The 21,366-nt window shown below is 37.7% G+C and overlaps 1 protein-coding gene across 2 annotated transcripts in view; it reads left to right on the top strand.

The window, feature by feature from the left end:
- The window catches only part of LOC107739979 (regulator of G-protein signaling 3-like), a 96,814-nt gene that overhangs the window by 20,233 nt on the left and 55,215 nt on the right, over positions 1–21,366 (top strand). For both annotated transcript variants that reach the window (XM_016552249.1, XM_016552248.1), the window contains exon 2: positions 11,510–12,379. In XM_016552249.1, the coding sequence (XP_016407735.1) occupies positions 11,510–12,379 (870 nt within the window). The remainder of the gene's footprint in view (positions 1–11,509; positions 12,380–21,366) is intronic.

Below are 21,366 nucleotides of genomic sequence, written 5' to 3'. Positions count from 1 at the left end.
TTTTTTTTTTTTTTTTTTTTTTTTTTTTTTTTTTTTTTTTTTTTACAGCTGAGAGTGTACAGTGCACAATTAAATGTCCCCTGAAACCCTCCACCTCCCCCAGCTCCACCTGTCTAGATCTGCTATGGCCTATTCATGCAGCAGCAGCACATCCTACATGTTCACAGCAATGTGTCTGTGTTTCGATTGGCAGCAAGTCTCCATACTTCAGCAGTAACAGTGTACATAGCAGATCTAGTTCAATCTAAATATAGACAGATCAAGACCAAATACATTAACACTGCCTTATCCATTAACATTCTAAAACTATTCACAGAGTCAAGATTGAAGTATATATATATATATGTGTGTATTGTCTCTGTATTTTACCTCGTTCCTCTTGTTAGTGTGTATCAAGGGATCTGGCATGTCTTGGTGTGCAAGGCACGTCTCCTCTCCATGTGCCTGCTTTGAGGTGTTTGCCCCCCCCGTCCCATTCAGTTACGCCTTTAATCTGCTGTTTCTAATGCTGTACTGTACAGACACGTCTCTCCCACTGATTTCCCTCATTCTGCGAGCACAGACCTACCGGGACAGCAGCCAATTATCTTCAGTGTCCCATTGATTTATCAATCATCCCAGCACTAATGTTCACCAACATTATTCTATGGTCGATTCCTGGTGACCGAATCCTTTAAGATAGTAAGCAACTGATTTATCAATGCTTGGTGTTGTGATACTGTGATTAGATTTTCAGTTTGTTCAAATATTTAATCAAGATTATTTTTTTATTGTAACTGCTGTTGCATTCAGTTCCCTCCTAATCTGTCAGCGTTACTAAAATGTATCAAAATAGTGTCTGTTTGATGTGGTAGACACTTAAACTGACAGAGTGTGTGAATCCTGAACGTTAAGTAATGCAATTCAATAGTTTAGGTGGCAAATAGGGAAAAAAAATTGTGGGAAAAAAACTACTACAAATATCCTGGAAATTAATAACTGGTGATAATTTTTCTAAGCTTGAACTGGTGATAATTTTTCTAAGCTTGAAGATGTTGACTGCATTGACTTTTAATAAATTGACAAAAATGATGATAAAATATCATTTTTGTTTTGAAGATGAAGGAAAGACTAGATTTGGAGCTTTAGGCAGGTCATGTTAGTCAAGCACTCAGACAGCTTTATGCTCAGCTTATTATAATGTCTGTCAATATAATTCAGACACATATCACAGTGGTTCCACCTCTTTTGTGACAGTCTTTAGCCTCTAGTGCCCCTAATATCTGTCTTGAGTTTGCACAGAAGCATACTGCCAACATCAGCATATTGCTTCAGTTCTAATTGTCTGTCATTATTGTTTGAGAAAAATTATATTTTAATTTTGTTGTGTGGCACTTGCTGAACTCAGCAGAAAACATATTAAAATGTTCTATAAACCTATCAACACAACCTTTTAACTGTGGGATTTTATAAGACAGCACAAAATAATAGAGTTGACTACTCACCCAGTGCTTGAAAAAACACATCTGTTTGGCTATGTGCAATTTACATGCAGTTACACACAGACGCAGACACAGACAGACAGACAGACAGACACACACACACACACACACGTGTACTTTTAAGCAGTTTATATTCTCCACTTAATATTCTGTAACTTAAGATTGTATTTTTGTTTAACACAAATTTTCATCAAACAATAATTAGAGTATTCCCTATCACAGAGCCCCGGTGAGTTACAAAGCCCTGAAAAATATCACAAAGCAGACAATATTAAATGGTCCTTAATATAATTTATAAGAAGTTACAATTTTAACTTTAAATTTAAAAGAACAATTTTAAAGAAATATAATTTCTTTTTTCTTGCTTTTGAATTTGGAATGACATATTCTTAAGTTTCTGAGATTCGTCTATTTACTTGATTCAAGGTTCTTGTTCGATTGAAAGGTTCGATGTCAACCTTGCATACTTACTGTGTGGAATAACTTGTTTCCTGGTGGACTGATAAAGGCCTGTGCACTCATGGAAATTGCACAAAGACAGCTAATTAAACTGGAGATTGCTATTTTGAGAAAGCTTTTGACATTGTCATCAGACGGTACTTAAATGATTTGAGAATGTGTCATCTGAGGTTGACACTATGAATGGTATGACTCAATGAAAGAAGAGAGAACCAAAATGTCTGAAAACTTACATTTGTAATCCATTTGACTAAAATCCTAAATTACTGTACAGGATGTTAAGGTGAAACCTTATGGTAAATATAAAGCTGGCTTATTAAATTATTAGGCATATTTATTGACAGGATAATGGAATAGGATTATGGCAAAATTACAAATTATATTTTGCTAATTGCTAATCACTTAACAGAAGAAAACTTCCTCCAAGTAATGGTAACTATTAAATAGTTGTTGTGAGGTCTTACTTTTGTTTAGGATTCTTTATCTTCTAGCTTCTTTATTTGAGATAAAATGTTAAAGGAAGTGCTGAAGGCTACTGGTTTAGTTTAGAGAATATTCCAACTAGGTTTTTATTAGATTTAGCTGACATGATTCCACCAACATATTTATTTATTGATTGTAAAAGGCAATGTTTCCTTTTCAAGTCATTCACTTCAGTAGCTGAAGCTATATAAAATATAGGAGTGAAGTTAACACTTTAGTATAGGGACCTTAACTTAGTTAATGGTTTTTTTAATAGCGAGAATTTGACCTTAAAATAAAGTGTGACCCCAGCGACAATCTTTGAAACCTGCACTGGCAGAAGAAGCTTGATGCTCTACATTGTTTGCGAATGTCCTTATTAATATATATAACAAGAGAGAAGGACAATTTTATCAGAATGTTGTTTCCAGAGTCCTGATTATCTTGTCTTTGTTTCACCCTGACTCAGCTGAGTTGCTTGCGACTATGTGTATTGAGAGCGCATGAAGCTAAAAAATGCTTTGCTCCCAGATTGCTTTCTTTAAAAATAAATGGCCTGATCTCCAACCTCTGTGGTGCCTGAGGGGCCACATGAGCTAGAGAAGCGAGAACAAGACATGGATCACAAGGTCTCCAATGATAAGCTAATGCCTGCTCAAGCCTTTCGTATCTCATCTTCCCCTAAGGTGGTGCTGCCCCTAGTTTGCTAGTGATAACATGCACACAGTGGGTTCACTGTGTCCAGTCATGTTTGACTGTGAAGATGAGGAAACCAATACTTGTTTGTAGAGGTCTAAAAAGTACCTGAAAACCATACTTGAGTAAAAGTTCTGATAGCTTACAGTGAAAATTACTCCATTACAAGTCACCATTTCCAATAGGCCTACTACTTGAGTAAAAGTCTTCGAGTATCTCATTTGAATGGTACTCATACTAATCATAGGCTCAAGTCCTCAACACCTAAGAGAAATAGCAGAGAAAAACAAGAAACAGTTGATTTGTGAGGAGAGCAATCACATGTTTATTTTCTAAAATCAAAATTAACCTGAACACTTCAAAATTGAAATAAGTCAAGGCTGACACAACTATGGAGGCAGATCAGCCTCAAAAATAACACATTTGCAAAACAAAATTCATAAATGCACAGCACAATTTACATTTACAAAATCCGATTCGTAAATTCAAAACACAATTCATAAATACACAAGTAAAAACATAAATATTTCCCCAAATGCTCACACAAATGCATCTTACCTAAATAAATTTAAAATGTTTACACAAATATGTATATATAAATTTCTTGAATTAATTTCCATCACACATTTATGAATGATGTTACATGTATTTATGGATCGTTGAATCTGCATCAAGCAAGGCGATATCGCCAAGTGCCTCCCCTACCCATCTCTCTCCATGACGGTGACAGCCACACTTTTTATAACAAGGCAGTAAATGAACCGAACTAACTTGAACATAAACACAAATAACATTGCTAACGCGAAAACCCAACCATCTTGCTTAACACATAAATCAAATCTAAACAAATACCCATAATGCACCTGGCTGCTAGCGCTCACTGCCGGGTCATTACAATACCAAACCATGCATGCAGCAGCCGCTTGCTTTAGTTAAAAATAACAGTGTTCTGTGAATGTTGATGCTTTAATAACAAATACTTATCAGCCAGATCAGCCTCAAAAAATACATGTGGCATCATTCATAAATGTGTGATGGAAATTAATTCAAGAAATTTGTATATACATATTTGTGTAAACATTTTAAATTTATTTAGGTAAGATGCATTTGTGTGAGCATTTGGGGAAATATTTATGCTTTTACTTGTGTATTTATGAATTGTGTTTTGAATTTACGAATCGGATTTTGTAAATGTAAATTGTGCTGTGCATTTATGAATTTTGTTTTGCAAATGTGTTATTTTTGAGGCTGATCTGTCTCCATACACAACAGCCTCTTAAATGTCTAAAACCACTGAAGTCTCAGTTGAGCTCAAGTTCTCAATAAGGGCATAAGTCAACCAATATCCTTTAAAAAGGTATGAATAATATTAAGTAAAATCAAACAGTCAAAGTCTACTTGCACTATAGGCATGCTGGTTTCAGTTGTAGTCATGTCCTCATCTCATATATGAAAAACCTGTGATTCACCTGATAACACACTTGCAATCATGTAAAATAGCCTTATTAGCAAGTTTGGGTGAACAAGGCCAAAATGCACAAAATGTAGTACCTTCAATGCCCTGTAGATGGTGATGTCAATTCTTTTGTATCAGAAATACACTACTGCAGAAAAATGTAGGTGCCATGCAAAATGTAATGAGTAATTGCATTACTTATCAGAAATGTAGTGGAGTAAAGAGTACATACACTTACTGAATAATGTAGTCATGTAGAAAGTAAAAGTTGCTAATATCTTTGATACTCAGGGAAACTACAAAGTAGTAAAAAAGATACTTATACAGTAACTAATTACAATTACTCAAATACTTTACTCCACTGCTTGTTGTTGTTCTGACAACATGGTTTGATCATAGTCAAGTGAGGGGCTCTTTGAATCTCTTCCCTGTTGGATGGAGAAATGGTATAAAGTCAGCTGTTTAGATGAAATCTGAGGCAGAGTCACTAAGGTTCACGGTGGAGCAGTCAAGAAATTTAAACTCCATTAGGTCAATCCAGAGGTACCTGAAAACTCTTTGCTTAATGAATGGTTCATGCTAATGCGGTGCAACATTCTTGCCAGAGCTGCGCAAGCAGCTTGTGAAGGCCTTGAAAACATTTTACTCTGCTCAAGTGGATCGCGCTGCACAGAGTGGGTATCTGGTGGTTCCTTCAGTCGAGGATGCCCACTTAAGTCCATTTGCATAAATCTAAACAGTGCTACCCTCCAGGGGTGCATTTCGCTAATAGACTGTAAGCCTACTATGGTCAAGTTCCTTGTTAGTATGACATGTGGACTTGAGTAGATAATGCTCTTGAACAAAATAACCAAGGAAAAATGCAGTGCATTTTGTATCTTTCATTTAATATCAAGGACAGGCAACTCTGCTCCTCTCACAGATTAGAACCTCAAACCGTAGACACATGAACTGTGGTTTTATATATATCAGACAGACTCTTATTCTGGGTGGTTCTTGGCCAGAATAAGATGCAATATGGATTAGACTTTGTGGCAGTGGCCTGGATTAGAGAAACTAGATGAAATCGATAGTGCTTTGTTTAGGTGCTGTAGTGTTGACTTCTCAATGGCATGTTCTGTGGGCCGTGTTCGGCCCGCGGGCCGTATGTTTGACACCCCTGTACTAAATCATTCCCCACGTACCTCACCTTGAGCCACAGGTCTGCTGGTCATTAGCCTTGCCTGATATTTTAAAGCCGCTTGTGTTGGTGCAAGCAATGTCTCTTTGTCCTTAAATTCTCTCTTCTTTGCTTCATGTTTTGATATGTGGAGTTAAATCATTCACGACCAACATGACCTACGTGACTACCTCCGGCATTACACTCATTCTACACACTTGCTGTAGCTGACATTTGCAGCAGAGGATCACAGCTCAACACCAGACCTATTACTCTCAGTGTCTTAAGCAAGAAAGGCTATCACACAAATATGCAGATGGAAATTCTTGGTTAATGTTAGTGAGCCGTCCCTTTGTACATGCCTGCTGTATGTTAGTTTTAAAGGGGTTATGAAATGCAGTTTCGGATTTTTTAATTCGGTTTCTCGAGGTTAGTTTATAAGGATATCTGCATTTTTTGCATCAAAAGGTCCAATATTTGTCAAATAATTCCACTCTCTGTAAAAAACTATCAATTTTAAGGAGCGTTACCTCTTGCAAAAATTGAAGTAAATGTTTACTGCTGTGACTGACTAACTTGATCTACATCCACACCCTCCTTTGCCTCATTTCATGTGTTTTGATACTCGAGATGGCAAGCGCTGTGACAGAGCCATGTATGTTTGAGTCCGAGTCAGATGAAATTGAAACAATGCAACCACAATGATTGCAACAGTCTGTTTCAGTGTGGTAATTGATTTTTCTTGCTTAATTGCGTAATTTTCGTATATAGTTTTAAAAGTACTGTTGTTACTTGTTGTATTACAAAATGTACCACAGCTTAAGTAGGTTTACAAAAATTGCATTGTTTCTCAGTGTGATTTTATTAGCAACACTCAATAAACGATACGCTTAGTGTCTTAATAACATGACATGCTGATTTAACATTTAATAAAAACACACTATATGATTAAAAATAAATGTACTTACCTCCTTTGCCTGCAAGGATAAAATGCTTGGCACTGCTGTATCTTTCAACTGAATAGAATATATATTATATAGAATTCTATTATATAAAATAGAATAATTTGGTAACACTTTATTTTAAGGACTAATTCTCACTAATAGCAAGATGCATATTAGCATGCATAATTACTAGCATTGGTGTCACGGTCTGTCGGAGGGAACGACGCGGAGACGTGGATCAAAGCAACAGTCTTTAATAAACCCAAAACAAGTGGTAATCCACACTAGGAATGGCTTTGACACACAAACATGACGTTTTGAGACCTGACAAACATAGACTGCACAGACTTGGGCTTAAATACATGGGATGACGAGGACAATTAACAAGACACACCTGAACCAAATTACATAATTAACTAGAGACAGAAACTGGGTCACGCAGAGCACATGGGGAGAAAAACAAACACAAACACACACACACACACACACACACAAATAGTCCAGGGGTGTGACAATTGGCTGTTTATTACTTATAAAGCACATATTAATGCCTTATTCTGCATGAGCATATTTTAAATCCCTTAATCCTACCCCATACCTAAATTTAACAACTACATTACTGACTATTAATAGGCTGCAGTTTATTGTTATTGTTTATTGAATCAAATGTCGTAGTTAATTGTTAGTTAATAGTGAGCATTGGTCCCTAAACTAAAGTGTGACCAATAATTCACTAAACATCTTTTAGTGATTTTTACTCGACATCTTTATCCAACAGCAGCATGGCTCTTGTGACTGATGGACAGACCTGAGTTGTTCTTCCTTTTTTACATACGACACATCCAAGCATTTCAGAAGGGTAGAAAATTCATATTTCATTCATATTTTAAACTGGGGAGTGGGGAGGTAGATTTGAGTTCTGAAACTTGCAGTATGTTTTTATTGTAATGCAACCTCTTATATGTGCAAATATCAAGAACATTTTGTTTTTCTATTTCAGGACCCCTTTAAGTAACTTGCTTCAATCTGCTGCTCCACCTTTACAGCAGCTGACCTGAAAAAAAAAAAGTATGTAAGAAAAAGACAATTTGCGTTAATGTTCTCTATAGTGCCCCTGCGGTGCAGGAAATGCAATTCCACTAATTGCAGTCTAACACATTTCAGAACAGAAAAACACACTGAAGGCAAGTCATTGCATAGCTTGCACATCGTCTACATGCTTGCATAGAGTATGTCTAAAGCCACATCTTATTAGGAACATTTCTGGTTTCACATGCCGATGTACCATTCATGTACCATTCAAAGATCTTTTGAAAAAGCCACAGTATTTTGGCAAATTCTGCAGACTCATTTGGTGAGAAAAAAGTAATCTCTGTTTAAAATATATTTTCCAGTCATTATGTTGGACAGCTTAGTGCTTTTAATGAATAATAGATGAGATGATTTCCTGGGAGCGACTAAAAGGTTGTACAAGCATCTAGAATAAAGTAATACTGCACCCTTATTGATTAAATAATTAGTGGTGTTTTTAAAGGAAAGAATCACCATTGCACATTTGAACATTTGGGCTTGGGCTCTTTTCATTTGAGCCAGTAAGGAACCACACAGAATATCAGCGACCGCCTAGCAATGTCACTTAGAATATCTTAGCAACACCCTCGCAATGATCTTATGATCATGGCAGTTTTGCATAGGCAAAAAATCTATTCGATTTTGAAAAAATGTATTTATAATCAATGCATTTAATGCATAAATTCTCATGTGTCACTGTCTTATTCTAAACATTTCTCAAATTTTTTCTATGAACACTTTTAAAGTCCCCCCCCCACATTACGCAAGTATTCTATTTTTTTCTACTGCGTCATGATGGGCGAGTGATGCATGAGGGACTCAACGAACACCGACTGAACCATCCCATCACGGATAACAGAGCAAAAGAGAGCGTTTAAGGAAATCATCTGTCTTTGGTTCTTTTGTCCTAATTTCCTCTGTGTCGCTCTGTTCGGTAGTAACCTTTCACACAACCTAAAAATACCACAGACAAGACAAGAGGCTCATTCTTAGTGAAGCTCCAGTTATGGATGGGAGAGAGCTAATTTGTCATACATCATGTGAGCAGTGGTAATATGAATTCCATCTTATGACTTCTGTTTTTGGCTGCATCAGCTGAGCTTGTTTTCTGTTACAGTAAACCCCTCTGAAAAGCACTCAGAGGAGTTTTTTTTTTCTCACCAGCTTTGGTTGCACCCTATTAGAGTGAGTGATAAGCAGCATGGGCTGGTTTTGAGAAAGAGCTGATTAGTTCAGAAGGCTTCCAAGTATGTACTTTTGCTAGCTTATATTAAATGTGCATTCCTGTTATATAGGCCATAATTTATTGTAATTTTCACATCTAATAATAATAATAAAAAATAAAAAAAAACTTAATACAGATCTGTCTACCTGTCATTTAATGCTGTTTAGAGAGACAGCAAACTCTAGTAAACTATTAGATCTAGATGAAGAATTAGTTACTGAAGTAGAAAACGAGTTTCCTTGCCTCCCTTCAGGTCATTTACTTGTTATATCCAAAAAGCATATGTTATATCCCCTCTACTGTTCAGACGGGATCCATTTCTCATTTCCAACAGTAGATGGTGATGTAAGTTTTCCTACCAGCATTAAAAAAAGTGTTACAGATTCTTCTTTTCAATGCTGCAAGCAACCTAGTAAAATGTGTAACATTTCAACTTATGCTTGACTAAGATGAATCACAAATCTGTCTACAAATGATTGTCTGCCTTATTCATTTTTATTTTCTGTTTTTTTTTTCTGTTTGTTTTATATGGATGACACTGTTTCTACACTGTCTAAATTTCCTAAAAAAAAATAAATAAATAAAAAAAAATCAATGATGACATTCTCATTCAAAATTCCCCCCTAAATTTTGCCCTGAATCTATAGAACCAAACAAAAGCAAAGACTTGAGTAAATATTTTGCCCATAAAAGAAATAATACATAAGTTAATACATAAAATATATTTACCATTTAAAATTCAGTGGATTGTATCCTAAAAGTGCTGACTTGAAGTCCATTTTATGTTTAAATAATGTAATACCATGGGATTCTTATGACTGTTTTATGATGAGTAAAACACTATTTAGACAGGTATAGATTTCTCAAAGGAAATGAGAGAAATTTGTATTTTACAAATTCGCATTGTGGTTTTAATTATGTCCATAGCTGCAAAGTCTGTGTTTTTTCACACAATCTCTGTACAAATTCCAGAGCAAATTACCTACCTTTTCCTATCTCCTCTGAGAAATCTAATCCCATCTGTCTGTGATTGCTGATATTATATTTTCACACCTCTTTTCCTTATGTGTTTTGGCTTACATGAATTACCATAAATGATTATTTTCAACCTCTATTCTATTCTGCTGAATTCATCCTTCAGTGTCTAAAGTCACTTACTTCGTTTCTTGCTTTTTTTATAGCCTTTATTTTACCAGACTTTGTTGTTAGATTCTCGCGTAAAATCTCCCGTTCTTTTCAGGCTTGAAATATAGCACTCAATTTTAAACATCTGCCTAGCCACCAAGTCGTATTTGACATGAAAAAGTGTGAAGAACTGAGAGAGCTTCAAAGAACATCTAGAGTGCTTTTTCGCTTTGAATTGGTTTGCTTAAAACTTAAAGGGGTCATATGATGCTATTTTAAAGATCATTATTTTGTGTATTTGGTGTAACAGAATATGTTGACATGCTTTAATGTTCAAAAAACACATTATTTTTCAAATACTGTACATTATTGTAGGTCCTCTATGCCCCGCCTCTCTCAAACACGTCCACACACACACACACGACGTGTTACTCTGCGCTGCGCAAAACTCCGCATTTGAACAGTCAATAGCAAATACTTAAACTAGTAACAAAACATACTTACAGTCGCTGATTCAGAAGCGCCAGATTGTCATAGCAAAGTCGGAATTTACCCTTTTTTTTTTTTTTTAGAAATAACCTTTGTGAGCAGCCAGCTTTGTACTCTTCTAGGTTCAAAAAACTGTCGTCCATAAAATGCGTTGCACAAATTCGAACATCTGGGTTGTGCTGTTCTGTTGTAAATAAATCTTAACCAATGATTCCTAATTGCATCTACTTCCGGAAGGCCAAATAAAGTGCTTTTGCTTTCGCACTGAAACACAGCATCTCACTGACATGGCTGCATCAACATTACTGCTGTTCTTGAAACCACGCCTTCTTTCTTTGCGTGCACATTTGGGCGGCATTATGCTAATATTTCCACATAGTGACGTAGATATGTGGGGGCGTGTTAGAACGAGGCGTTTTAGGTAGGCGTGGCTGACTCTTAACTTTTATAAAGAATATCTCTTTGGATTTGAGACTTTAGTCTTTGCAACTTTACAGATCTTCTTTATGCACCAAGAGCTTGTAACACTCCAAAGAGAAAGGAAAACTTGAAATCGCATCATATGACCCCTTTAAGGAAATCAGTGACTGCTGCTAATGAAACAGTTACTAATCAGTACTTATCAGGAAATCAGTGACTGCTGCTAAGGAAACAGTTACTTATCATATACTATTATGATAAGCAATGAATAAGATGATAAACACACTGAGTAGAATTAAGTATTCAACACTCCCATAATTTTGGAATACCTGGTGATGCCCACTTGGCCACGTCACTTCACTTCACTTCACTTCACGTATTTGTTCATAAATACAACACAATATTTTCTGCAGTAGTTCTACAATAATTGTTGTTCAGTTACTGACTATAATTACACATTGTAATATTGCACTGTTAGAAAAACAGTAACGGTTTTGCACCACTGTGTTCTTTTGTTGTCAGATGCTCGAACCCAAGCAGGATGAGCCATGTGACCTCAGGGGCCGGAGAATGACCTCTGAGGATGACCAATCCCTGGGCAACCTGTCCGATGCATCAACCACCACTGCGATTAGCCCTCAGTCCAGGAGTCTCACCCTGCTGGAGGATCTGTGCACCCCTCTGGAGGAGAACAGCCACCTGGTTCCACCAACACCTCCGCCCTCCACTGAGGGAGAAGATGGGAAGAGCACGGAGAGCAGCATGAATGAGCTATGGAGGGAGGATGAAGGCAAAGAGAAAGAGGAGGAGAGGGGGAATACTGAGCCAATGGCCGAGGAGAAAGAAGAGCAGGAGTTCTTGCATGCACACGCAAGAGACTGTGAAGATGAAAAACAGCTGCTTGTTGATGAGGACAACGCTCCAGAGGCAGTGGACACAAATGCTCCACCTTTATCCTCTTCCTCATCATTTGTCATCCCCGAGCTGCGATTAGATTGGTCCTTTAGTGCAGACGCTCTCTCCACCCCTGGCACAGATGAAGAGTATGAAGAAGATGAAGATGATGATGAGGAGGAGGAAGACAGTGATGATAACTACCTGGAACGCAGTGATAGTAAACGGAGGAGCATGGTAGAGGCCACTTCCTGCGAAAAGCACTCAGGTGGACTCAGCGTGCAGAATTCCCTGCGCAGACGCACACACAGTGAGGGCAGTCTTCTCCAGGACCCTTGCACAACCTGCTTCACATCTGACAATGCCATCAACTGCATGGAGGTGGCCGGGACACACAAGGGTGGCTGGACACTTCCATCACCCAAAACCCTGAAGAAAGAGCTGACTAAGAATGGAGGGTCCATGCACCAGCTGTGTATGCTCTTCTCCGGAAGAAAAGTAAGTCCTTCTTGTTCTTACTCTTATTAAATGAGCATGCCAAACGGTTTATGAATCATTTCCTTCTGTCATGTTACTTGCTTAAGCTGATATATTAGAGAGGCCAAGCCAAGCATCACTATTACTCAGTGTTGGGAAGGTTACTTTGGAAATGTAATAGGTTACAGATTACAAGTTACCCTATTTAAAATGTAATAGTAGTGTAACTTTTTCAATTACTTTATTAAAAATTACGTAACGCCGTTACATGTAACTAGTTACTTCCCAACACTGCTATTACTCATACTCAACATTGGGGACTTTTCTAGAGAAATGAAGGTAAATTTGTAACTTGTTCTTCACCATTTGCACTATGGACAGTTGGTATTACTTATGCAAATGGTCAGACATTGGTCAGACTTACAATTTTAAGATGTAGTATAAAATAGTCAAGATATTCTATTAGACTTACTTTAAAAGAGGGAAGATAATTTGAGTCTGGACATTTGACTTACTAAAGTGCAGAAGTAAAAGCAAAGCAAACAGGGGCCTACCTTTTAAGGCAGCAAGTCATGCACAGGTAATCATCCCTTACTGTCTTCACAAAAGCACATGCACACCCAGGGGCGGACTTAATGATTTGGGGGCCCTAAGCAAATTCCAGATACGGGGCCCCAACACAATAACTATGTGCTCTTTTACATCTAACCCTTATTTTGCTCGCTCTCTCTTTCATAGTTTATAGTTACCCCTTCAGAACTTGTCAATTGGATAAATTCAGTAAATAATTAGTCAACCTGATTTAGTTTTTTTTAAAAGCCATATTACCTTACTTTCTTCGGATCACAAAAGAAGATATCAAAAAAAAAAAAAAGTAAAATAAATAAAATAAAATAAAAATGTTTGCACTTGACTTGTCCATTTGTAACCTTCTTCAGTCTTTGTACAAAAGGATTCAAATGTCATGAAATTATCCCATGAAACTCGTTCCATATTCCAAGTGTTCTGAAGTCATGTGGTAGGGTTTGCCGAGAAACAAATCGAAAATGTAATCAATTATAAAGCGAAAATCTCCAGTCATCGCATTCGTGCATTTATTCAAGTGCGCGGCAGTTCGCGCCGCCGTGCATAGGAAACTGAAAGCTGTCACTCACTTCAGTTCATCGCGATCTCACAATGTCCCGTTAATCAATGAAGCTCTCTACACTGCACAATGAATCTCTTATTTACATCGTATCTACACTTTTGATGAGAGGATTCGTGAGCTTGCAAAGATCAGCACTGGACAAAAACTTGGCTTAAACACCTCACGTTCAGAAAATCAACAGATAAGCCTGTGATTGGTTACATTGCTCAACGCTGCAAAACACGTTGTAAATATAAACATTTGACGTGCTCTAGCGTTTGCCAAATATTTTCCGCAAATATCAGATGGGGCCCCCTGATTTCGCGGGGCCCTAAGCGGCCGCTTACCCCGCTTATTGGTTAAGTCCGCCCCTGTGCACACCACAAGACAGAAACAGAAATGTCTCTTTAGCACCCACAACACAGCCCAACCCTGCACCTCACGTTCAGAAAATCAACAGATAAGCCTGTGATTGGTTACATTGCTCAACGCTGCAAAACACGTTGTAAATATAAACATTTGAGGTGCTCTAGCGTTTGCCAAATATTTTCCGCAAATATCAGATGGGGCCCCCTGATTCCGCGGGGCCCTAAGCGGCCGCTTACCCCGCTTATTGGTTAAGTCCGCCCCTGTGCACACCACAAGACAGAAACAGAAATGTCTCATTAGCACTCACAACACAGCCCAACCCTGCTTGCCACATGTACCATCTGACAGGTAAAAATCAAAAGTTGGATTTTTATCATTTATATCGTAAACTGTGCAGAACAAGGTAAGAGGTTTGATCCAATCATATCACAAGGTAAGAGGTTTGATCCAATCATATCACATTAATTCATCTTGAGCAATAGTAGTACTGACACTTGCCTTCGTGAACACAGAATGTGTAAATGTTCCTGCATATAAGTAAAGAAAAATGTTGAATAGATAAAAAAGACTAGCAACAGGTGATTAGTTGCAAGGCAAATGTAAATGCTTTAATATACAGTGCAGATAGATAGATAGATAGATAGATAGACAGTAATAACTTTGTATGTACAGAATAATAATTATAAGCATTATGTACTTATTATGCATTTACTTGTTGAATCAGTTATATGCACCTTGTCTTCTATAGTAATATAATTAATACAGTTAAATTAGTCATTTCAAAATTCTACTGATATTTTATTGCTCATTATTCCATATATAATTTTATCCTAGATATTTGTTCATATGGTTCAAAATGCACATAGGGCTGCACTCTCATTTTTGTCCACTAAGTGGCATTCTGATAATTTATTTTGGTCTCTAACCAGACTGACACAGTATTTAAAGATGTTGTCTAGACCAACAGTTTTAAGACCACACATTTATATACATGCCTGTGAATGCATGCTGGAATTACTTTTTTGTTTGCTTGTTTGTTGGAATGCTGGATTTGTGTGTGTGTGTGTGTTTAAGCAAGAGTGAATTCTATGATATATATATGAAACACAGAAGACTGATACATTCCTGTATCATTCCTGTCATTCCTAAAGGCAGATAATTGCTTTTATCAGCCAGTACCGATTATTAGCTGATATGTCAGTGCATCCCTACTTTTAAGGCCTTCCATATTAGCACCACCATATCTAACAGTATTACTCTTTCATTATGTTCAGTCTTCAGTCACTAGTCACTTTTTCAGAAATTGGTGTAAACACAGTGACATTGCAGCTACTGCCTCTTCTGAAAAAAACTTGTCTATACACACCAGGTACTGTACCCAGTGGAAAACCCCCCAAAAGTGAACCGTACTGAGCCGTACCGTGCCGTACCATGCAGTGGAAAAGCGCCATAAGTAGTTCAGAAGGCTCATTATCTTAGATAATGCAGTGTAATCTGCTTGTAACTCAATTCTGTACATTGCCACCATTGCAGTTAACATAAGAAAATATGGAACAAAACCATTAATTCAGCACTCCAGTGATGACAGTCAACTCTCACCCCTTTCTTAGCCACAGGCAGTTTCTTTAGGCCTGTGTCTGGTGCATAATGGGACTATACATATCCTGAATGGGCACATGATCCTGTGTCTGTCTGCGCATGCATTTGGAGAAAATTAATGCCTTCCTAGGAGAACTACAAAGGGGAGAAAGGACAAAATTTTCATTGTGTCTGAAATATACAAGACAAAGCAACCCTTTACTTGTATTTATAGTATTTTTTTAAAACAAGTATATTGTTGGATGTAAACTCAGGAAGAAAAATTATGTCATGATGATTGTGAGTAAATGGTAGTTTCCAGTTAATTTTCAGTGAAGAAAAGGAGAGTGACATCATTTGAAAATCTATCTATCTATCTATCAAAAGAAGATCCAATAGCGGCTTTATTGTAGTCCCAGACAATGATCCAAAAAACAGAGCAACAGGCAAAAAACACTGGCAAAAGGTAATCCACAAACATAGAATCTGCAGACACAAAGTAACAGGTACAATACTGCAGCAACAAAAGACTCAGTGAGCATGGTATATATCATCATGGTGAGCTAATAGGTAAATGACAAACAGCTGAAGGTAATGAAACAATCATCAGTGCAAGGGGTGATGGGCACTGAAGTCCAAACCAAAAGACCCAGAAGAGTGCCCTCTGGTGGCTGTTATAGGCACATCAGCTGATGGCTGTGACATAACCCCTACTTTAAAGACCACCACAGTAAGGCCGACAGGACCAAAGATCCCCACGGTGCTGCTGACAGAGCTGAAGACCACTTCAGTGGTGCTGACAAGGCAGATGACCCCGCTGGCAGACCGGGCAGGACTGCAATAAAGAGCATAGAGAGGTTAGTAACAGCCTTTATGGTCGTAACAGGACAGGCAGATAGTTCAGCAACAGTCTCCTTGGCCATGACAGGGCAGACTGAGAGCTCAGGAGTGGGCACCACCGCCCAAAGAGTAGCTGAAGTGGACGCCATCACCTCAGGAGGTTCTGCAGGAGAAGCCGCCACCTTGGGAGGAACTGGAGTAGGCTCAGGAGTGGACTCCTGGACTGGAAAGAGCTCAGGAGTGAACTCATAACCTTGAGTGGGCTCAGGAGCGGATTCATGGACTAGAACGGGCTCTGTAGTGGGCTTGTAGACAGGAGCAAACTCTGAAATGCATGCGTAGACTTGAGTGGACTGTACAGTAGACTCCTGGACTAGAACAGACTCAGGAGCAAACTCATAGACCAGAACTGACTTTGGAGCGGACTTGTAAACTGGAACGAGCTCTGAAGTAAACTCATAGACTTGAGTTGGCTCAGGAGCGGATTCATAGACTGGAGCGGGCTCAGGAGTGAACTCGTAGACTCTGTGGACTCTGAGGGCTCCTGGACTGGAGTGGGCTCTGGGGTAGGATCTGAGGGCTCTTGGGCTGGTACGGGTTCTGGATTGGATTCTGAGGGCTCCTGGAATGGAGCGGGCTCTTGAGTGGACTCAGAAGCGGCCCATACATGCAGAACAGCCAAGAGATGAAAGGCAAAGATGGTCTTTTTGATTATGGCAGCAGCAGTGAAATCGGGCGGCTGTGTAGCGACCTCTGAGACAACTGGAGTCGGGTCCTCCAGGACCACTGGACTTGGGACCACAGGAGTTGAGCCCTTCAGGACCACCGGACTTGGGACCACAGGAGTCGGGTCCTCCAGGACCACTGGAGCGTACTTTGCTGCCTTCCTCCTTCTTGACCTTCATTTATTGACCTTCGTTTACGAGTCAGAGATAGTGAAGCCTCACTTTTCTTCTGGAGGTGTGGTAGCAGACTCAGGTATCTCTGGGGGCACTGCAATGAGCACAGACTGACCTGGAGTTGCTACTAAACTGCGGCAAAGGAGATAGTCAATAAAACCCCAATAATCAAGATTTTTTTAGTCCTTCCATCTCCCACAGAGGCAAAGGGTTATCAAGGTATTCATTAAAATTCCTGTATATCTCAGAGTCACAAAGTTCCAGTCCCACTGCCAAAGTCCAAAAAGTCTGCACAAGGCCTCCTACTTTCATCCCCTGTCGCTGCAGTACCGCCAACATCTGGAGCCTTGCCTTCCGCTCCTTCTTAGAAGCCTGAGGAAGAATCCGAATGCCCATGGTCCAAAAATCAATGAAGGTTGACTAGCTGGTAAATAGACATGTGCCGGTATTCGGTAATGCGGTATATCACAGTTATATATATATATATATATATATATATATATATATATCACGTGAATGAATATGCACGATATTGTTATCGTGGGCACTTCAAAAATACAGTGAATAAATATTTATTACAAATTATTCCGATTTTTTGAATGCATTTTAAGAATATTTTTCCCATCAACTGGTCACAATGCACAACACCGCTGTATGCTGTGTGAAAAACGCATGCACACTCTCATGTAAACAAGCACGGATGAGAAGCGCATGGCGGAACGTGAAGAAGACGCACTGAATGAAATCGCACTTTCACTCTCTGACAGCAGATGGCACTAAACAACATAAATGCAGTGTTACCCCAGAAACCCCATAAACAAACTTCCTAAAACGTATTTAAATGGTTTTAAATAGCCATTCAGATTTTTGTATTCGCAGTGGTGTTCATCACAGTGGCAAGTACTTAATACTTAAACTTAATAGGCTATTTATTTTCTAACTTTTTTTTTTTTTTACATTCTAATCTGGACAACGACATGCCCTAGAAATTGTTTGAAAATGTTTTGATTCTTTATTGTTTGGTCACACTTTACATTAAGGCTCTATCAATTGACATTAGTTAATTCATTAGTTAACATAAACTGCCAATGGAAACTTCTTCTAAACATGTATTAATCTTAGGTAATTTCAATATTTTATATCACGTTGTTAAAATCAAAAGTTACAACTGTTTTATTTAATGAACTAACGGTTGTAGGCTATTTTTTTAACAAAGATTAATAACTTCTAAAGCAAATGTAGCTATTGCTCATTATTAATGTTAATGCATTAACTAATGTTAACTAATGAGATCTTATCGTAAAGTGTTACTTGTTGGTCTTTATAATTCTTATGCACTTTAATCTGTGTGAATTTACTTTTTTTTTTTTACTTTATACATATTTTGCATATTACTTCATTGTATGTAAATGTTCAGTTCTTTTGTTATAAGAAAAAAGTTATTAAACCTGTTATACTTTGACAACACTTTTTTGCAACTAAATTTCAATACCGTTATAATACCGTATACCGTGATAAAAGCATTAGCAATTAATCGCAACATGAAAATTTGATACTGTCATATGGCTACTGGTGAATATCACTCAAAACTGACCGAAGATCCAATAGCAGCTTTAATGTAGTCCCAGACAATGATCCAAAAAATGTATCTATCCATCTATCCATCTATCTATCTATCTATCTGTAATTTTAATTTTTATTAATCTGCAATAAACTGATCAAAAGTGATCAAAAACACATTTATTATTTATTAAGATTTCCTTTTGAAATAAATGCAGTTGTTTTGAACTTTCTATTCATTAATAATTTCTAGAAGAAAAAATAATAATCACAGCACATTATGCAGCACAACTGTTTTCAGCGTTTGTAACAATAATGACAAAAAACAATGTGACATCATGTGATCATGTGACACTGTATTCTGGACTGGAGTAATGATGCTGAAAATTCAGCTTTGTATCTCAGGAATAAATTACATTTTAAAATATATTTAAATAAAAAAGTTATTTTAAATTTTAAACCATTACTGTATTTACTGTATTTTTGATCAAATAAATGCAGCCTTGGTGAGTATAAGATACTTCTTTTAAAAACAATAATAATCTTACTAACCCAATACCATTAGTAGATACCATTATATACAGTAGTCGCATGTGATGCAGGATGCAGTTGCTGTATGTTTTATCTTTTCCACAAAGTGGATTTTTTTAAAGATAATTTATTTGGTTAGTAGAGTGATGGGGCTTTGCCTGCCCTTTCCTAGTTGCTGTAATTCTTTTATCATGTCACATCCTCAGCCTGGTGGAGGCAACCCAGAGATCCAATGTTTACACCAGGGACTAGCTGATGAGTCTCTGACAGTATGTTATGGCTGGAACCTAGAAATCCACAAGGAGTTGAGGAGAAAATATTTGCCATTTAGGACAAGAGCTACAGTCCATATCTTCCATCTTTTCGTCATGGAGAATGTGAGATCGCTACTGAAAAAGATGGAAGAGTACTGTAACATCACTTACTAAAAGTAATTGGATGCTTTGTGAGGGTTGTGTTGTGTGTTTCACTGAGGCAGGGCTTGGTGAAAATGTATCGGACTGTGGGCTTAGCTGGATTTCGATGTGTATGTGTGGACAATAAGTAAATAACAGATTTTCCAACTCTGAACATATTACTGTGAAAGTGCTTGTGTGCAGCCCTGACATCATCAATCTTGCCGCCTGCATTAGTTTTCAGATGACTCAGCTATTGTGGGTTGTATTAACAGAAGATAGGAGTGTGGTGGACGGTTTTGTAGCATGATTTGAGCTGAATGACCTCCAGCTTAACATCACAAAGACTAAATAGCAGGGATTTCAGAAGGCAGACGACCTTCCTGAACTCAGTCATCATCAGAAGATGGAGGTGGACATTGTTGAGGAGTATTTGTACATGGGTGTCCGCACTAATATTAAACTGGGTTGGACTAAATATCAAGATGCTTTATGCACTGAAAACAGTGTAACAGTTGTGTTATTTTCTTTTGGTGACTACTGTGAGGATTTAGTAAAGATTCGCAGTGAAAAATTTCAGATGAAAAGGCATGGACACAGTCATTTTTACAACTGACCTTATTGCATATGTATTTGTAAGAGTTTCCCTTTCAGACACAGCATTTATGGGAGGAGAGTATTTAAATGAGTCATGAAGCAATCATGAAGACTAAGGTTTGATAGTGACTGAGATTTTCAAGTGTTTAATGTTCAGTTATGTTGGGATTTAGAACCAATTACACTGGGTGGGGCATTTTCTTAGGCTGAGGATGGATACGTAAAGATCTGTCTTTGCTGCTTTACTTAAGAAGCAGTTAAGCATTTAGCATGCTAATGTGTGCTATTTACTGCTAACAGTTTCTTAGCTAGCTAGTATTACATAACTGTGATGTGTCAAAAATATATGTAAAATTAAATGTTAAATTATGTCAGGGAACCATATAAATCACATAATATGGTCACTTCAAAAAAACTTAATTTGATGATTTTTTTTACCAAATTATGTGTGCTACTATAATGATTAATGTTGATCTGATGTATATGATTAAATAATATAAATCCAACAAACTTTTCAGTGTATGGTCTTTAAAATAAATAGACTAAATAGGTTTTTTTTTCGTCTTTAGGAAAATTAACGTTTTGATTGATATTACAACAAAATTTAAGGTTTGAACTAAAACATAAATATAATTTGAGAAACCCCTATACATTTCTGTCAGGACCACTATCGTCAAAGATGATTGACAATTAGCATACAGTTTGGATTGGCAGTATGGTTCTGTTCTGGGCAAGAACTCCCTGCGCATCCATGCAGCCTAGCATGGATGAGAGCAGGGAGAGCAGCAATAACCCCCCAGGGTAAACAGAACAGAACCGACATAAATGTATTGGAGATATTGTTAAAGTTCAATAATTTTATGTACATATTTTAGAATTAGTCTGATTCAAATGAGAATCAGAAGGCTGAATCCTGACTGACAGAGGAGGAGTTGGGGATGGAGGAGGGTAATTAGCTATTGAGCGATGCGAAAACTGCTGATAATACTGAGGGACCTTATATATGAATGCTTAGATAGGTGTCGTATTCCCATAGGTAGATGGGGATCAGCTGAGAGTCAGCTGATGCGAGCTTGACTAACGTGACCTGCCAGAACTAACGCTACGCTAAAT

This window comes from Sinocyclocheilus rhinocerous, unplaced genomic scaffold (assembly GCF_001515625.1).
Source record: "Sinocyclocheilus rhinocerous isolate Xijiao unplaced genomic scaffold, SAMN03320098_v1.1 scaffold285, whole genome shotgun sequence".
Taxonomy (NCBI): Eukaryota; Metazoa; Chordata; class Actinopteri; order Cypriniformes; family Cyprinidae; genus Sinocyclocheilus; species Sinocyclocheilus rhinocerous.
Note: the sequence above shows the minus strand (reverse complement) of the source record. Positions and strands in the feature narration are given on the sequence as shown.